Source organism: Mus musculus, chromosome 13 (assembly GCF_000001635.26).
Source record: "Mus musculus strain C57BL/6J chromosome 13, GRCm38.p6 C57BL/6J".
NCBI classification, from domain to species: domain Eukaryota; kingdom Metazoa; phylum Chordata; class Mammalia; order Rodentia; family Muridae; genus Mus; species Mus musculus.
This window is the reverse complement of record NC_000079.6, coordinates 107,014,187-107,033,812: the sequence shown is the minus strand read 5'-3', so window position 1 is coordinate 107,033,812 and position 19,626 is coordinate 107,014,187. Positions and strand designations below refer to the sequence as shown.

At 43.7% G+C, this 19,626-nt stretch overlaps 1 protein-coding gene and 1 long non-coding RNA gene across 10 annotated transcripts in view; one reads left to right on the top strand and one right to left on the bottom strand.

The window, feature by feature from the left end:
* Positions 1–294: 294 nt before the first annotated feature.
* 3830408C21Rik (RIKEN cDNA 3830408C21 gene) lies at positions 295–11,243 on the bottom strand. Its single transcript, NR_015471.1, has 4 exons — positions 9,831–11,243; positions 7,358–7,414; positions 864–1,037; positions 295–548 (listed from the first exon to the last, which is right to left on the bottom strand). It is a non-coding gene; the product is annotated as an RIKEN cDNA 3830408C21 gene (long non-coding RNA).
* A 214-nt stretch (positions 11,244–11,457) lies between these two features.
* The window catches only part of Kif2a (kinesin family member 2A), a 63,360-nt gene continuing 55,191 nt past the window's right edge, over positions 11,458–19,626 (top strand). For 6 of the 9 annotated variants that reach the window (NM_001374727.1, NM_001378938.1, NM_001378937.1 and 3 more), the window contains exon 1: positions 11,458–11,801. In NM_001374727.1, coding sequence (NP_001361656.1) covers positions 11,738–11,801 — 64 coding nt within the window. In that variant the 5' untranslated portion in view covers positions 11,458–11,737. Of the gene's footprint in view, positions 11,802–14,309; positions 14,527–19,626 lie in introns of those variants that run through there. The other 3 variants (NM_001145779.1, NM_008442.2, XM_030247166.1) reach the window with 2 other exon arrangements.

Below are 19,626 nucleotides of genomic sequence, written 5' to 3'. Positions count from 1 at the left end.
GCTCCCCCCTTGCCCTCCCCACCTCCCCTTCCACCCCTCCTCCCCCATTCAGGAGCAATGTTGTTCTTAGTTAATCTACTCTTTACTCCTTGGGCTCAGGGAAGCAGAGTTTAGAATTTAATTTTAAAACATTAAACTTAAATTTCAAATGAAATTTATCTTTGGTCAACTTTTTTTTATTCTTTCAAGATATTTTTCTACTGCAAATAAAAAATCCATTAATAATAAAATTGCCTTCCTTTTAAATGTATTAATATGATCAAGTTTTAAGATACTCAATGCATCCATTTTGGTCCTTTGACTTTTTATTGGTGTCCAAGTGATTCGCTGTAGAACTTGATTATCATCACCAAATGGGTAACCATTTGATGGTAGACCCTTAGAGCTGATTGCAGTTGCCATAACCGGCCCTTCCTTGCAGAAGTGTTCTTTGTTGTCTCCAACAGGATTCTCTTGCTTCATTAGTATCTTCTGTTGTCTTGATATTAACATTCTTCTCAAACTCATTGGCCTCAGTAGTCTCTTAGGACCATAAATAGATCTCTGCCCTATTTAAAAAAAGCATACTATGGGCCAACGAGATATCTCCATATGTGCCACAGTGTGTGTAGGTATCTTACCACTCACAAAACAACTTCTGTAGTAGTCCTGAAATGGCTACACTGCACAGGCCTACCTTTAAGACGGAAGCGCTGATTTTGCTAGCCATAGCAGTTTAGTTACCAAGGGCTCAGAGGTGGATCATCAGGAGGAATTATTTCTCTTCTTTTCCCATGAGTACCCAGATCCAAAACCTGGCCCTTGGGCGGGAGAACAATGGCCTCACATCTCAGCTTGAGACACGTCTGAGAAAAACATCTTACCTCTAAAGTTCCCTTGGAGCTGGCAGAGGCGTTTGTCCCCACTGAGGCACTGTTGGACTGCAGTCTGATCCTGCTGCTTGCACTAATCCATAGATACTGATCCAAAAGCCACTTCCATATAACTTTCCTGCATTCTAATCTTCATTTCAGCATTTTCGCCTTTGGACTCTTGATCTGTGAGAAATATTTTTGTGAGTCAAATCGCTATCTCAATGATCTAAAAAAATCTCAAGTTAAAAACGTAAACTGTTCATAGTAACCTGTGTATTACTCACAGTAGTTCAATCTCTGTAATAAACACTCTCAACATGGTCAGTAACTCAATATAATACAATCTGCTCCGTAGTCAACCCATGGTGCCCTGCAGCCTAATGGGAGAGGCTTCACCCCTGTCATTCAGGACTCTGTCCTTACCCAAGAACCTGCCCTTCTGACAGACCAGGAAAGAAAATGTGTGTGTGTGTCGGGGGAGGGAGGTCTGGTGGGTGTGTGTGTGTGTGTGGAGGAGTCTCCTGGAGGCCGGATGGCTTGGAAGGGTGTATGCACGGATTCTGCTATTTTGTTGACTTCGCATTAGGAAGAAGAAGTCAGTCACATAGCCAGTCGAAACCAAGCAAGCCTGAAGAACACCCTGAGTCTCTGCCTCCCGCGTATACGATTGTGAGATGTTTCTCAATATTCCATTCATTACCCATGCCCTATGACATTTTGTACTTTCTACCACCCTTCAATTTACCAGATTAAAAAATTCCATCTTTATCAAAGAGTCAAGAGTCATGATGTTGCTACGTCTCTAGAGGGTTTGGGGACTTCTTTAGTTTTCTCTTGTAGAGTCCCTCTGTATCTTTTACACCTTTTTTTTTTTTTTTTTAAGAAAAAGAACATAATAACATTATAATGTTTAATAGAAATGATGCTTTTTAATGTATCAAGTAATATGCACATATATTGACAAACCCAAAGACCTGCGTTTCTTCGTATGTTTCCCCCTTCTCTTTGTAATTCTCTTAATTCCAGACATCTCCTGACATTTCTGTCATGCTGGTCCCAGCACAGGCCGTGCCTCTACTCCATCTTCTGAAACTGAAATGGCTCAGTTCATTTTCTGCTGTCCTAACAGAATATCTTTGTTTCTCACAGTTTGGAGGCTGAGGCATTCCAGAGCTTGGGACTGATGTCCCAGCGAGGGCCTTCCAGCTGCTTCAGGTCTTGGCTGAGGAGATCACCTGGAAAGGAGGTGTGTGAGGGAACACAAGGTCAGGTCCCCTCCCTTGTAGGCGCTGTGCTTGTGTGAATGTGAACTCTTGGAAAGATTTTGATGACAGTATACTTTTTTAAAAAATTTTATTTATTTATTTATTTATTTATTTATTTATTTATTTATTAGCTTTTGTGGGCTGTGGATGTAGCTCCACAATAGAATGTCTGCCTAATATATACAAGGGTTTATCTCATCTTTGCACATTGAAAAGTGGGCAAAACAGAAAGGGAAAGAAGAGGAGGGGAGAGAAGGGGAGGAGAGGAGAAGGGAAGGCAGGGGAGGGAAGGGGAGTAGAGAAGAGGAAGGGGAGGGAAAGAGAAGGAAAGGCAGGGGAGGGGAAGGGAGGGGAGGAGAGAGAAGGGGAAGGAAGGACTGGGAAGATGGTTCCTTAGATAAAAGCTCTAGCCATGTAAGCCTGAGAAGCTGAATTCAAACCCTGAAACCCATGTAAAAAATTAAATGAGGCTGTGAACATCTGCAGTCCCAACTAGGCCATAGCAAAAACAAAAGGGCCTCTGCCTCCACGTGGCGAGAGTGAAATCCTGCTCACACAAGTACAGGTGTGCGCGTGTGCCAACTCACAAATCTAAAAAGACAGAAAAGTGAAAAGCGAATGAAAGAAAGAAAGACAAAAACTTCCATCATAGATAAGGATTTCTTATAGATAACAAACGTGGTTATAAAATGTCATATTACCATCATTTGCTGTTAGTAATCATAATAACAATTTCAAAAAACCTCCACCTGCTATTGTATCATTAACTGCTACTTTAAAGTACTATCATAACTGTAAACTACTTCTTACTTCCATTTTGCTGATTGCAGCTTTAGACCACACCTTTTATAGCGATGGTAACATAGATTCTTTCCTACTTTGCATAATTGTATCCCCAAAACTTTCAACAATCGCTGACGACTCTCTTCAATTTTTAGTAATGAAATAGCTAAATGTATCACTCTTCTGTAATTTCATCTTTTCAAAACCTATTTTTAATGATGGTTTAACTGCCCTTGTGGTCCACCACCCACCAGAGATAGTGGAAAACAAAGGATGGGGGGGGTGCGTAGGGAGTGTAGCAGGGAAGTGGACCTGTTTAAAAAAGGTTCTTTGGGTCAGGCAGTGGTGGCGCACGCCTTTAATCCCAGCACTTGGGAGGCAGAGGCAGGCGGATTTTTGAGTTCGAAGCCAGCCTGGTCTACAGAGTGAGTTCCAGGACAGCCAGGCCTACACGGAGAATCCTGTCTCAAAAAACCATTAAAAAAAAAGTTCTTTGGAGCAATTCCCATCTGGGTTGTCTAGAAATCAGCAGCTCCATTCACTCACAAACACTTTACGGATATATCAGCAGTCCAGTTCCGTAGAGTTGGGATAGCAAACAGGAATCACTGCCCAGCAGAGACAGCCAGGCCTCAGCCTCGCCACAAGTCAGCAGGAGGGACCAGGGTCCAGAGACACACCAGGAAAAGTTCTCAGCTGTGCCTCTCTCAGCAACGGGAAGATCAGGAAAAAGTAAAACCAACAAGCATTTTGCCATGCCAGCAACCCAAGCTCAGCCTCTGTCACTGTCCATGGAGTCCAATTTATACTTCCCCCAAACATCACATGCCCTCCATGGGTCTTGCCTCAGGATTTGTGTCTATCTCAACCGACATCTCTCTGCCAATCAGCCTCAGAAGCGGCAAGAAACTAGTAGCACCTCACCACAAGTTTTTTTTTTTTTTTTTTTTTTTGGTGTGTTTCTCTCTATGGGGTCCCAACAAACAGACCTCAAGAATGAATGTATGTAAGGCAGATCAATTCATGTATGTCTTTAACAAAGAATCCTTCATCACGTGTCCTTTCATGTGTTTGCTTCAGCAGAGCATCCTCTTTCCTATGTCTGCTTCAGCCAAAACCTTCCTTTATGAGTCTGCCTTAACCTTTCACCTGCGTCCACTTCAGGAAGACATTCCTTCTCATGTTTGCCCCAGCAAAACACCATTCGACTGGCTTTCCAACGAACCCATAAGTTTCCACTCCACTTTTGGTTATCCTTCTCCTTCCTCTTTCACATGCAGTTTCCATCATCTCTCTCTGTCTCTGTCTCTGTCTCTCCCTCCCTCTCTCTCCCTCATGTTTTTGGTGCTTTTTATTATTCACGGTCACCATGTAATCCAGATGTCAATCATTTCCTGCCTGACTTCCCATGCATTTCCTCATCACTACCATCCTGACGAAAAAGCTCTCTTCCATTGACTATTTGGCAACATACTTCTCTACTAACATCAGCTGTGCCAACTGTTTTTCTTCAAGGACGTGCTCCAAGCCAAATGCTCTATCATTCTGTCACGGATCTAACTGTTTCCCTCTTTGAGGTGTTGTATGTATGTGCACATGTGCATGTGTGTATGTGTGGAGGCCCAAGGACAATGTTAGATGTTGTTCCTAGGATACTATCCACCTTGTTTCCTCTCTTTCTTGGCCTGACGTCCACTAGAACTGGCTTTCCGTGAACCCCAAGTATCTGCCTGTCTCCCAGTTCTTCCCAGTCTGGGATTACAAGGACATGTTCCCATGCTTGGCTTTTTTATGTAGGATGTGGGGCCTGAACCCAAGCTCTCATGTTTACAAGGCAATGCTCTTTACCACCTGAAATATCACCCAGCACCGAGAATTCCCATTTTACAGATGAAAATAATGTAGAGTAAGAAAAGTCAGCGACTTGCCCAAAGCCACACATAAGAAGCAGCCAAACTGGCCCTGGAAGCCGGGTCAGTGCCACTTGGGAGCCTGTGCTTCTTTTGTCGCATCGTGGTGCCATGACTTCATGCTATGTCTGGTCTTCAAGGAGTTCCCCATGGATGTTTTTATCAAGAGCAAGCATCTTTCTTTGGCTTCCACTGCCTGCCAGGATTACACCATCTCTAATGATTTCTTGAGCTACTCAATGGGTACAACTCTCATCAGGTGTGTCTCTCCAAGGTCCCTCCTAGAAACCAGATTGCCTTCGTTTTAAAATACTTTTAAGACGAATATAATTTTTCAAATAGTCTACACTAACCTAAAGGTCAATTAACATAAAGGGCATTAAAGTAGGAATGTAGTCCACAGTTGGACTAAGCTCTAGGGCTAAGCATCTGGTGATTACACATTTTTAGTTAGAAGGAAAATATCTTTACACTGTGATTAAGTATCTTAGATTAGCATCAGAATGGCCACATCGGAGTGATCATGAAAAAATACCCTCTTTTAGATTTCTTACTTGGTTTGGTTTGGTTTGGGTTTGTTTTGTTTTGTTTTTTTCCTTACCAACTGCCCATTTAGAGTCCAGTCATCCATGGAAGGCTGGCAGAAGCCACAGGAGCACTGGCTCCTTTTTTAAAAATTGGTCTTCTTCATTACTCATAAACAAACAAACAAACAAACAAACAAACAAACATAAAATGCATTTTAAGGCTTTAGCACCAAGAACTCTTGCCTGACTGTTCTAGTTCTCATTGGCTGCCTTCTAGCATATACTTAAAGGCGGAATCACACAATCAGCATTTAATTACAGTGTTTGCATTGTTCGTTCCCAGTGTGAGAGTAGGTGACAAGGATGTGGGTGGAATTGGATTATGGGGCTCTGGGACAGAGTATGGACTTACTGAGTTGATGAGCACAGAGGGACAGGAAGGGAAACAGCTAACTCTGAGAGAGTACAGAAAATGGTACTGGGAACTTAGACCATAGATCTGAGTAGAAATCTTGAGACAGAATTTATACATGAGCTTGAAGTCAAAGCAAAGCTGTAGGTGAAGACCAAGAATTTGCATAAAAAATTGTCTTAGTCTATTGTCAATGGCTATAAGAAAATGGCTGAGGCTGTGTGCTTCATTAAAAAAAAAAAGTAGTGTGGTTTGGATGTGGAACCTCTTCCATTGTGCCTGTGTTTAAGCATTTGTTTGGGAAGATTGTAGACCCTTTAGGAGACAGAATCTAGCTGGAAGGAGTGGATTAGTGAGGCATGTCTTAAGGTTTTTTTTTTTTTTTAAGATTTATTTATTTATTATATGTAAGTACACTGTAGCTGTCTTCAGACATCCCAGAAGAGGACGTCAGATCTAATTATGGATGGTTGTGAGCCACCATGTGATTGCTGGAATTTGAACTCAGGACCTTCAGAAGAGCAGTCAGTGCTCTTAACCGCTGAGCCATCTCTCCAGCCCCATGTCTTAAGACTTTATACCCTGGCACCACTTCCTGTTCTGTCCCTACTTCCTGACTGAAGATGAAATGTGACCAGCAGCTATACATTTCTGCTGTCATGAGTTCTCCATCATGGTGGCTTGCATTGCCTCAAACTGTGAAACAGGGGAAACTCTTCCTCCTTCAGTCTGCTTCTTTATAGCTATCTTGTGACAGCAGGAAGAAAAGGAACTGATATACTTGGCATGTAATACTGGCGTAGAAAGTCCAAAGAGCATGGTTCGGGCATTTGGTGTGGAATTCTCTGATGCACCATAGCAAGGGGAAAAGGAAACACATGTAGAAAGAGCTATTTATATAGGGTGGCTTTGCTTTATAACGGTCTGCTTTAAAAAAAAAGATTTATTTATTTATTATATGTAAGTACACTGTAGCTGTCCTCAGATACTCCAGAAGAGGACATCAGATTTCATTACCGATGGTTGTGAGCCACCATGTGGTTGCTGGGATTTGAACTCGGGACCTTTGGAGGAGCAGTAGGCGTTCCTATCACCAGCCCCAACCATCTGCTCTTAAAAGAACTAATTCAGTCACCTAAGACCCAACCCATTCTCTGGAGACAGTTGTTAATCTTTTGGAAGGTGGTATTCTCATGATCCAGTCATCTCCTACCAGGTCCCAGCTCAGAATTCCAACCACCACAATGACTTTAGTTTGGGGACCAACCACCAATCACAAGAATCTTTGTAGTGGGAAAACAAAACAAAACAAAACAACACAAAAAATCCCACATTCAAACCATAGCAAAGATACAGAAGGTATGATAGATGGAAACCAAAATGAAACCAAACACTAAACCCCACTAAAACAAACAAACAAACAAACAACAAAACCCCAAACTAAAAACCAATACAGGACAAAAAGATTGTTAACTCGGCTTAGTTCAAATACCATATGAAAGATTTGGTGGGGGACATCAAAATAAGTCAACCACAGTGGCACATAGATGCAACAAGAGCAGGTAGGAAAATGAGACAGGAATTAGGAATTCCAAGTTGTCCTTACCTCCATAGTGAGGATAGTTTGGGCTACCGAAGATCTCATCTCAAAAAGCCGGCAAATCTAGGGGATGAACAAAATGTAAACAATACAAAACCAAAGAGTGAAAACGGAAAAACAAAAATGTATCAATTTCTTTATGGTGGTGGTGGTGGTGGGGTTGTTGGATAAAAGCCCAATGTTGATACATTTCCACTTTGTTTTATAATAAACTATTTTTAATGATATTAGATAAATATGATGAGTATCATACAAAACACCCAAGCAAGTTTACTTCCTTATTTACTAGAAACTAACACAAATGAAGTCAAGCAAAAAACCTCAGAATTCTAACAGAAAACTGAATCCGAAATGCTTTAAGTACATTTATACTACTTAATGTTAACAGCATGTTACTTTGTGAAAGGATATTTGAAACTGTTTCTAGTTAGGGTGTGGCTCAGCCCTTTGCACACATTTTTAATCCCTCTGGCTGGAATACAGACATGCCCTTAGTATTCACCTTTAATCTCAGACAATGAAGGGAAAGTTCGTTGGGAGAAGGAAGCATCCGAGTTTGTAAGTGATGTCTCATTGAGAGGACAGAAAAATGATGAGTCAGAGAAAGATCTGACACAATAAGATCTGCCCAACTCTCATGAGAAGAGAGAGGAAAAGGAAGCCACTTGAGGGAGAGACCGAGAGCACAGGAGGAGGGGAGTGTGGTACAGGAACACAGTAGTTTGTGGAGAACAAGACAGAATTGAGAGGGAGAACAGAGCAGCACAAAAAGAGAATTGGAAAGAAGAGGGCAGTTTTCCTAGGACAGTTTTACAGAGACAGGTTGAAGAGAGAACAAGCTAGACACAGGTGAAGATAGAATGAGCCAGAGAATGAGAAGGAGCCAGAAGATTGCCAAAGATAGTTCAAGACCAAGCAGAGCAAAAAGCCAGACATGCAGAGAAGCCAGATTGAATCAGTGAGCTTGAGAGGAGTTTGAGACAAAACAGCCGGCCAGAGATCAGAAAGAAAAAGGAAGGGTGAGCTTAGTCGCTTAGTCGGCACAAAGTCTCAGGGGCTGAAAACACGCTAGGTCTAGATTAGATTGTAAGGAGGCTAGAAGCTCCTGGGACAAGGCACAGGTTAGCAGTCGGAAGCAGTAAGCCTCCGAGATGACAATTATTACAAGAGAGTAAAAGTTACTTTTATATTACTTTATGCGACCTATGTTCCATTGGCATTTCAGAACTTTAAACATGGAGGACAAATGACCATAATGCTATGGTTTGAATATGACACAGGCCCCATGGGGCTTTGGCACACACGGTCTTCATCCAGCTGGATGGTACTGTTTCGGTAGACTATGGAAACCTTTGGAACATGGGGCTTAGCTGGTAGATATTGACCAATGGACAAAACTTGAGGCTATATCTCAGCCCAGGGACCAGTCCCATTCTCTGCTCCCTGATCTTCCAACAGGTGAGGTACCTCTGTCACACACTCCCACTGACATGTCTTCCGCACCACAATGGACTGTATCCTTTGAATTCTGGGCAAAACTAAACTTCTCTCCCCTTAAGTTGGTTCTGTCCAGGATTATTCCATGCAATAAGAATTTGTGTGTGTGTGTGTGTGTGTGAGAGAGAGAGAGAGAGAAAGAGAGAGAGAGACAGACAGACAGACAGAGAAAGAGACAGAGACAGAGACAGAGACAGAGAGAGGAGGAGGTGATGAGGAAGGGTTGGAGAGAGGCCCAGTTGTGGGAAGCCACATGTGCCGTTGCAGAGTGGCACTGACTACTGCTGGCCACCACGCATAAGTTTGGACAAACAACCAATGTGTACATATGCAGTAAAGTTTTTTGCAAAGACACTGCCTGGCCCGGGCATGATAATGAGGTTCTGTAAGGTACTGAGAGTATAACCAATCAGATGTGAGACATGCAAATGAGGTATGATAATGAGGTTCTGTAAGGTACTGAGAGAGTAACCAATCAGATGTGAGACATGCAAATGAGGTATGATAATGAGGCTCTGTGAGGTACAGAGAGAGAGAGTAGCCAATCAGATAAGGAACATGCAAATGAGGCGTAGTGCATAACCAATCCGGGTGTGAGACACGCCTCTCCTAGGCCTATAAAAGCAGCACCAGTTCTGGGCTCGGGGTCTCTTCGCCTCTACAATCAAGCTCTCCCAATAAACTTGTGCAGAAGGATCCTGTTGCAGCGTCGTTCTTCCTGGCCAGTCGAGCGCGCGCAAGACCCAGCGATTAAGAGCATTAATCACTGGCTGCTCTTCTAGAGGTCCTGAGTTCAATTCCAGCAACCATGTGGTGACTCACAATCTCCTATAATGGGATCTACTATCCTCTTCTAGTGTGTCTGAAGACAGCTACAGTGTACTCATATAAATATTAACAAATAAATCTTTGAAAAAAAAGAAAAGTTCCTATGTATACATAGTTATAGATCAAACATGTCTATTTACAAAGTGATACTTACCACTTTGCAAGAATCCCTAGGCAGAAGAGTCATCTAGGCTGGAGTGGGTGGAGCAGGTTTTACAAAGACAGTAGGCTTTCAGGGCTAGCAGTTTAGCTCACTTGGTAGAACACTTGCTTGTTGGTGTTGTAGTTGCCTCTCTTTCTGGGATAAAGCACCATGACCAAGACAACCGACAAAACAAAAGTGTTTCACTGTGCTTATGGTTTCCTAGGTTTGAAGTCCATGATGGTGGAACAAAGGCATGCTGGCCTCAACACCTGAGCGCTCACCTCTTGATGCACAAGTAAGAGGTCTAGAAAGCTAACTCTAAATGGTGTCTTTTGAAACCTCAGCGCCTGATCCTAGTGAAACCCTTTCTCTAATAAGGGCACATTTCCTAATCCTTCCCAAACAGTTCCAACAATGGGGACAAAGTATTCAAGCACATGAACCATTCTCATCCACAATGCTCTCATCACGTACAAAGTCCTGGATTCTATCCCCAGTACCACATAAACTAGAAGTGATGGCTCACACCAGTAAGGCATTCAAGATTATCCTCACTACATAGCATGGTTAAGGCCAGCTTAGGTCAAATGACACCCTATCTAAAAAAAAAAAAAAAAAAAAGTAAATAACAAGTGAAAAATGTAGGGAGGTGAGAGGAAGATTTAAATAATCAGGGGGAAGGAGAAGAGATCATATTATCCTAGATCATGGGGGAAGATGAAGAAACCAAGATGCAGGAATGGGCAGGCAGGGAGTAACTGAGGAGAGTAGTAAGTCATTCTACAAAGAATTTACGACAAAGCTGGTGGAGGTTACACTTCAGTTTACACGCTTGTCTACCTGGCCCCCTCTGCTTGGCACTCTCCATGTTGCTGTAGTCAGCTCAGCCACATGACTGCAGAAGAGGCTCATTATTCAACGTTCTTCAAGTCTCTGCTCTGATTTTGAGTCATAGCTGCTGGAGTTAGAGACTAGGGCAAGTAAGCCTTGAGCTCTACTGAAGCAATAGGATAGCAGGACAGGCCCGCTGGTAGCCCAGGAGGGCTTCGCTTTGAATTGCAATGAGCTGGGAAGTAAAGGGCAAGGGGAGGTCTTCGTTCCTACTCAGGGTGGACGACACCCTTTCGACCCTCCATAATTGATGGGAAGCCTGAACCAGGCATGCCCCGGCCTTAATAAGGTTCCTCAAGGACCGGCTGCCCCGGAGTGGCATGCGATCTGACAGCCACAGAAATGCACTGAGCCAGTTCTTTAATCGGTCAGTGCCCCTCAGTCCCGCGCCCCGAAAGCCTCGATCCCACTCGGCCCTCAACCCGTTCCTGCGGCAGCGTGCACGCGGAGCGGGAGCTCTGGAAGGACGTCGCGAGTCGTTTCCCGCGCCTCGTAGGCCGCCGCGTGCGGAATCAAACCCGGCGCGGGTTCGTACCCGGCCGGGCCGCGCGCGCTCCCGTTCCCGTTCCCGTTCCCGCGGACGGCTCAGCCCCGCCCGCCGCCAGGCCGCAGCCGAGCTGGGCGGGGCCGCCTGCAGCCCGAGCGCGCGGGCGCACGGCAGGAAGCCGCGGGCCGCCGGGTGTGCGCAGGCGCGCGGCGCCCCGCCTCTCCAGCGTCCGTAGGGGCGGGCGGCGCGAGCCCTCCCACTCTTCCCCCGCGCCGCCTCACGGCTGCGGCCCTCGCTTCACCCGGACGCCCGGCGTGCGCGCCCGCCCGCCCGCCCGCCCGTCCGCCCGCCCGTCCGCCCGTCCGCCCGCAGGCCCGGGGCTTCAGCCCGCTCGTCCGCCGCCGCTCTCGCCGCGGCCCCGCTCGCGTCCACGCTGCCTCCCGGACCGGCGCGGACGCGGGCCACCGCTGCCCCTCCCGCCGCCACCCCGCCCCCTCCCCGCCTGTTTCGCCCGCCTGCCGCCGCTCCGGATGAGGTGATGGCAACGGCCAACTTCGGCAAGATCCAGATCGGGATTTACGTGGAGATCAAGCGCAGCGATGGTGAGCCGCGCCTCTGGCCGCGTCGGGCCGGCTGCCCCTTTGATTGCTCTACGGGTTGTGGGGGCGGGAAGGCGGCGGCCCGGCGCTTTTGTGTGCGGCGTTGTGCGGGTGAGGCGGGCGTGGGGTCCGCCCGGGCGCCGCTGCAGTGCGGGGCCCCGGCCGCAGGGCGGGAGCCGCTCCCGGGTTCGCGGTCCTCTCCCCCCAGGGGACTCCGTTAGGGTTGCCCGTGCCTCGCGCTGCCTCTACTCTGCCTTTTACCGGTCTCTGCCTCGGTGGCGTGGAAAGGGTGGTAGCGTGAAGATCGGGGATGTCGGCACCGAGAGACCCGACTGGCAGCCAGAGGCCATTGGGGAGCCATCCGGTTGTTGTTAAGTGCTATCCGGTTGTCAGGCCTCTTTGCCTGTTCTCCCCCAAGCATGCTGCTTTCTTCTGCTGATCCAAGTGCAGAGAAGGCTGCACTCGGCCATGAAAAGGGGTGGGGGAGTAACGGGAAAGAAATACTCGGTACGCTTCACCAAGGTGATGCTACTGAAAGGGAAGGAGAGGATGGAGAGAGGATGGACGCAGTCCACGGGAGACACTCCTGAGAGGGTGGGCGACCGGATGTTGATATTTTCACACCCTGGGGAGGTAACTGAGAGAAGTGTAAGGCGAGGGGAAGAGACATGTTTAATTCATTTAAAAAAAAAGACCCATAGGCTGCTTATGGATGTTGCTGTAGGTTCCTCGTAGGGGGGAAATATTTTTATCACTTCTAAGTGTAAAGTGAAAATCATCCATATTGTAAATGAAATAACTGAGTAGAAGGGGATGAATGAAATGCTAGTGTTAGGAATTGATTCTTGACTGCATCTCACTTGTACCCAATTCCTTTTACTTAATTGTGGCCTATTCACCATCCTTTACCGCAATTAATAAGGGCATGGCCAAAACACCCATTTCTTGGTTTCTACCAAATTTGATCAAGTCACATCAGTATACATGAGTAGATTGGTTTTCCTGTTATTTATGATGTGTTGGAAGTGGTTAGTGATTTTTTTTTTCTCTCCCTCTTTGCAGCTGAAGTAATTTGGTAACTGGAAGGATTATTTTGTGTATTATATATTTTTGAGAAAATACATTATAACTTGTAGAGCTTTAGAAGTTACCAAACGGAAAAGGGATACTTTCTTTACTTGGATTGGAGTTTGCTTTATCAATTCTCTGAAGATGACTTTCTTGCAATCATTATGCTGTCTAATGCCATTTTATTTTTTGGTGAATGTAGGTTGGCAGTATGTTAACAAATATAGGACTTACATGTTAATTCAAAACTTGAAGTATAATAAACTGTATATTCTTTACAGTCTTAAAGATCTTAACTAAAATCATTACAAAATAGCTCTATAGTCAAGTGATTTTATCTGAGATGCCATTTTTTTAATTATGCATTGAAGTAATTTTGGTTCTTTGGTGATTCTAGGATATAGGTTTATAATATTCTTTCAGTCTTTAATTTCAGCCTATAGCAGAAATTGTGATACACAAAAGCTTTGTATTTTCAAAAGTATTTTCCTCAGGAAGTAAGTGTGTACATTGTGTATTGTCCTAACTGATAGTGTAAATGCTTATACATCATGTAAATACTTACATAATGCCAGGGAGCCAAAGTAGGTAACTTTGTAAAAACAACATTTAGAATTTCTTAGTTTGGGAGACCTTATGATCTCGGGCTGGCCTTGAACTTGCTTTATAGCTGAGGACCCTGAACAGCTCCTGCTTCCTGCCAATTTGTGAGGTTTCCAGGATCAAGCATTCACTGATTGAACTACATCCTCAGCCCTGAAAATCGGGTGACTTTCAAAGGAAATCACTGGGATTAAAAGTGTTCAGTTCCGTCTCCATGAGACTCTTCCACGTGCTCCTTCTTTTCACTTTCAAGAGGCTGCTTTTGTTTTCCTTCCTTCTATAACAGATCTGTGATAGAGAAAATACTAGTGGTTATTGTAAAAAGTAAAATTAAATAAATAAACCTAGTTGTTGAATAAACACTGATATCCTGAAAACTCAGATCATAGGAGTAAATAAAGAAGGGCCACTTCAGCCTGCTGCTAACCAGGTAATAGATACTGCGCTGCATGTATGATCTTTGTCCCTGATTTCTCTATCAGTGACAGCCATATATTAAGAGATTCCAAAGGCCAAATCATGAACCAAAATGGGCCTATTTGTATCTTTGAGGATCTTCAAAAAATTCTAACCCCAGTAAGTCCTCACTGATGATTAAAAGCAGCTTACCAGTGGGTTTCTGCATTCCTAAGTCCTGCTGTCTCATCCATGAGACAGCATATTTCCTTAAGCATTGATACTCAGAACTGGACTGCTTTATGTTTTCAAACGATATGACTAAAGTAGACATTCACTGGAGAGCAGTGGTCCTCAGCCTGTGGGGGTTACAGATCAGATATTTACATTGTGACTCATAACAGTAGCAAGATTACAGTTACGAAGGAGCAATGAAGTAATTTTATGGTTGGGGGGGGCACCACACCATGAAGACATATACTAAAGGGTTGCAGCCTTAGGAAGGTTGAGAACCACTGGGATAGAGAGGGCAGTGGAGGCATGTGAAGATATCCACTCTCACTCCAACCACAGCCAGGATGTTACAGGATTACGATGCTTAATGGCGTTAGGAATTGCTTCAATACATCTGCATAACCCCCCACACACATGTGGGTGACAGGTGAGTTCATTGCTCATTATTGGATGTTTTGTTTTCAAACTTTGTTTAGGGCTGGTGAAAAGACTCAGCCTGATGATCTGAGTTCAGTCTCCAGGACATTGATGGTGGCAACAGAGGAGCAACCCAACCCCTTCCAATTGTTCTTTGATCTCCACATGTGCCCATGGCATGTGGATGTACACATGCACACACACACTCACAGAGGGCAGGGGTGGGGTGAGTTTGTGTGTGTGCATAAATGTAACTTAACAAAATTTAAAGACTTTTAGCCAATCATCTGGAATTTATCAGGAAGTGGAACCCCGTCTATCTCTGCTCATTTTGTACTTTCACCTTCACCTGGGGAATCTCCTTCCTCATGGCCTCTCAGGTCAGGATCCTCAGAAATGAGTAAAATTGAGGGATCTAAGGCCAGGTTGGTTTATCAGTTGTTTGGGTTTTGTTTTGTTTCATAATGCCTTTCCCCCTCAGTATTCTGAAGTCAGATATGGCAGAAATTTGGCTCTGAGTCTAGAGATTGCTGTCAGTCGCAGGCAAACTGGTATGAAATTGGAAGGTTTCTTAAATTAGAGACCTCCATTTTCTTGCCTTTGTCTTACTATTACTTGATTCCAGTCTATTTGGAGTTCATTGACTAAAACTTTCAGTTATATAGCTGCATAGCTAGATAGTCTTCATTGGGAAAAATACGTTTTAAAGCTGCACTATTAAAGTAAAAGTTGTCATATCAGTGACTGATTTCCCTAAAGGGGGCTGGGCAGAGCTGAATACCTGAAAAGCGCAGCTGAGGTGGTGGTGGTCAATGGAGGTCTCTTAGTTGATGTGTTATCCAATGGGAATTTTACATTTTTCAGCTAAGAAAGTCTTGGAAGATTATTTAATTCTCATTTTGTATAAATGGAAACTGAGTCATAGGTCAGCATGGGTAAACTGTCTAGATTGTGTATCTTGTCTGGGGGAAGTTAACCTGTTTTGCTAACAGAAACCTGACTGCCCAGAATCACATTGAAAAAGGAATTCTCTGTTCTTTAGATTTATACAGCTTCCTGCAGCCTGGTCAGTATGTAGAAGATTGTGTCTTGCTCATGGAAAAAGTACCACAGAGCATTGTCTAGAGCCACATTGTGTGATAAATAATAGTTACTAGAGTGTCACAAGACTTAAAACTGTGGGAGAAAAATATTCCTGTTTCTTAAATAAACGCTGAGAAAACAGTGTCTTCATTAAAGCATCTGAGAAGCAGAGGAGATGGGGATTTTAACTGCTGAGACATCTCTCCAGGCCCTGAGGTGGGGGGTTTAAAGGGCAATTAGGAATGTGGAGCTTGGGGCAGATAGTCTTACCAAGATTTTAAATGACCCAATTCTTTACATGCTTTGCCATTTATTCTGGTTCATCCTTACATACCATTTAATGGGCTTCTAATGAACAGTCACACTTCAAATGATAAAAGTGGACAATATAAGTATACAGTCATAATTATGTGACTTGTGGCAATAGGACAGAATGGGTGGTTTTGTAGATGGTCATTTCCTCTTGCAGGTGACTAAGGCAGTAATGCTTTGGTGGTGTTTTTATTAGGCATAGTTGTCCGTGTGCTTCTAAACATGTAATCGGGTTCTCACACGGCATAGGAAGTGAAGAGCAGGGAGGGAAGACCAGGGATGCAACATTTCATGGGTGTAGAATCAGGGTTTGCCAAGGTCACATGGTTCAAAGAGGACCTAGCCTGGTCAGAGGCTAACTTGTCTTTACTAAGTGTAGCAAATTATGAATATCTTCAGTTGGTATTTAGAAAAATACTTATTTTTAATTGGACATTTTATTTATTTACATTTCAAATATTATCCCCTTTTCTGGTTTCCCCTCTGGAACCCCCCATCCTATCTCCCTTCCCCCTGCTTCTGTGAGGGTGCTCCTCCACTCGCCCAGTCCTGCCTCCCTGCCCTGGCATTCCCCTACACTGGAGCATCGAGCCTTCACAGGACCCAGGGTCTCTCCAGCCATTGATGCCTGACAAGGACATCCTCTGCTACACTGCAGCTGGAGCCATGGGTCCCTCCATGTGTATTCTTTGGTTGGTGGTTTAGTCCCTGGGAGCTCTGTGAGGTCTGGTTGGTTGAGATTGTTGTTCTTCCTGTGGGGCTGCAAACCCCTTCAGCTCCTTCAGTCCTTTCTCAACTCCTCCATTGGGGACTCCATGCTCAGTCCAATAAGGGAACATCTGCCTCTATGTTTGTAAGGCTCTGGCAGAGCCTCTCAGGAGACAGCTATATCAGCTCCTGTCAGCTATGGAAGGTTTTTAAAAGTCACCTTTGCTCCCACCAGTATCATAAAAAGTATGTATCTATCGATTGATAGATTAATTGATTGATTGTCTAGCCACTCCATTCTGTGACAGATTGGGGGGAAGTTTGTATATTAACTTTCATTGTCAAGTGCATGTATTTTTTAATTTTGGAGGAAACAGGAAGGAGCCAGTTAAACTGTCCTTGCTGGAACACAGAAAAGCAAACTAGTGTGGAAACCCAGAATAGATGAGGCACTCAGGATGCATTCTTTGTAGTCACAGGTATACTTGCCTTTAATACAAAATTGACCAGCTGGTTGTGGTAGTTTATAATCTCTAGAATGCAGCACTCCAGAGGGAAGCTGAGGCAGGAAGATCTCTGCACGTTTGAGGCCAGTCTTGGCTGCAAGGTGAAGCCCTATCAAAACACAAAACAGCAACAAAATTACGGTAATCTTTGGCCAAGCTCTGCAATTGAACTCTGCCACTTTTTGATTTCACATACTCTGCTCTGTAACCTAAAGTGCCTGCTCTAGTTGTTTGCTTGTTTTGAGGTCAAAGCAAATTCTTTCCTTAAAGGATAGACATTTAAACTCTGGATAAAAACCAAGTTTTACTCCACTGGTCAACTTGTGGGGGAAAAAATGCAGTTTTCTTTCTGTCACACTCCAGCTTTTTAAGAAAAAACTAGGCTGAGAGTGATGGCGTACGCCTTTAATCCCAGCATTCGGGAGGCAGAGGCAGGCGGATTTCTGAGTTTGAGGCTAGCCTGTGCTACAGCGTGAGTTCCAGGACAGCCAGGGCTACACAGAGAAACCCTGTCTTGGGGGGAAAAAAAAGAAAGAAAAAAGAAAAAGCTAAAGTACTATTTCAGATGGAACATCTCTGATATGAGACTCTGCAGTCTGAAACTATAAAACCTGGAATTTTGAATACTTGATGTGATGTTGAAATTTGATATCTGGTCTTATATAAAGACTTACACTCAAAAGATGGGCACATTAAAGAACAATTATGTGTGTAAGATATATATGAAACAAGTGAACTTCAGGATAGGGTCTTCAGTATACCTGATGATGAGTGTGCAGATGAGCATTTCCATTGAGGCACACTAAGCCTGTTTGGGTCACAACTGAAGAGGAAGAAAGTGGCCAGTACTCTTGTGTTCAACTTGTGACAGCTTACAACAGGCTATGATTCGTTTCTGTGTAATGTGGCATCCTCTTCTAGCTTCCATAGGAACCAGGGCCCCCATACCATACCTGCAGGCCAAACACCCTTACACACAAAGGCACATTTTTAAAATTAAATAAAAATATCTTTAAGAATAGACATTAGTGTTTTTTCATTCTAGACATGTAAGTGCTTAGGAATGCATAGATGTTGTAAATGCCACACAGATAATATATAGAACAAAATAAATGAAGTGTGTGGACAGTGAGATCTGGCCTAATGAGAACACAGAATGAAACGGTATATCTACTCACTGTTAGTTAATTTTGTTAGCTTTTTGTTGTATTACATGTCTCTCTTAGAAGTCATACTTTTACCTCATTGGTAGAGTGCAAAGCCCTGGGTTCAGTCATAAGCACTGTTGACTTGTCCCAGGCCGAGAGCCTAGGTTCAGTTTCCCCACACTGGAAAGTCGTGTTTCTAAATAGGACCTTTTGTAGGCCTTTCTTATTTCTGATAATTTTTCCTCGTTACCCATTATAATAAAACTTACAAATTCAAACACTTACTAGAGTAAGAGGTATTTTGAAATATAGACCTTAAATGATTGTAGCATATCAAAATAATGAAATATCTATTTCTGTTTTTTATAACATTTCATTAAGTTATTCTATATCATACATTCAGATGTGTGTAGAAATTTAATGAATAGGATTCTAACAAAGAAATAAATCATTTACTGGTATGACTAATCCTAATAGACACATGCTATTTTCTGTGTACATCTGTGCTGTTTTGAGTTAGGCTCTGCAGTTACACTTCCTGTGTCCCTCATGCTATTGCTTTCCTCAAGGACCCATGTTCTGCTTCATACAGCACTGTCATTCTTGATAGCCCATGCCAGTTAGATGCATTGGCATTGTTTGCCACTAGTGATCTACTAGTCTTTATTTTCTACATTTTAACCTTTGTTCTGATTTCAAAAGGTGTAAACTGTACTCTAGTTATAGGTTTCTGCCAGCCTGTCATTGGCTCCTGACAGCTGTTTTTTCCTTTAGAGAACCTGGGTTGGAGTCCTTCTAGACACAGACTAAGGAAGTAGGACGTGGAAGCTGACAGAGTGTTCTGTCCACTGCTCAGTTGAGTGTGATTTGAGAATAGACTCCCTTCACAGGTGTTGTGCAGTGCTTCCCTTGAATACTTTATTTACTTTAAAAGTCTTTCCCTTAATTTGTAGGTTTTGGCATTAGTCTTTAACATGTCATCACTGCAAAAATATTTTTAAAGATAGGACCAAGAAGGAATATGTGTCTGGTTACATTTAGTGAACAAAGTGTCTACCTATTTGTTAGCTTCTGTCTTTTACACTTGCTGTTTACTTCAATTTCTTTCTTGAAAAGTTGACCCAAGCAGGAGGATCTGTTTAACATGGAGACCAGCCAGCTATAAAGTGAGACCCTGTGTCAAAGAGTTTTCAAAAGTCACTCGTTGCTTTGCTATCTGAAGACATTTATTATTGATGCTTTGTTAAATGTCTAACATACAGTCTTTGATTTTCACAACTGGCTGTAAGGTAGGCTGCATCTTCTCTACAGAAGAGGACCCAAGCCTCACACAAGTTCTAGTGTGGGCCAGGA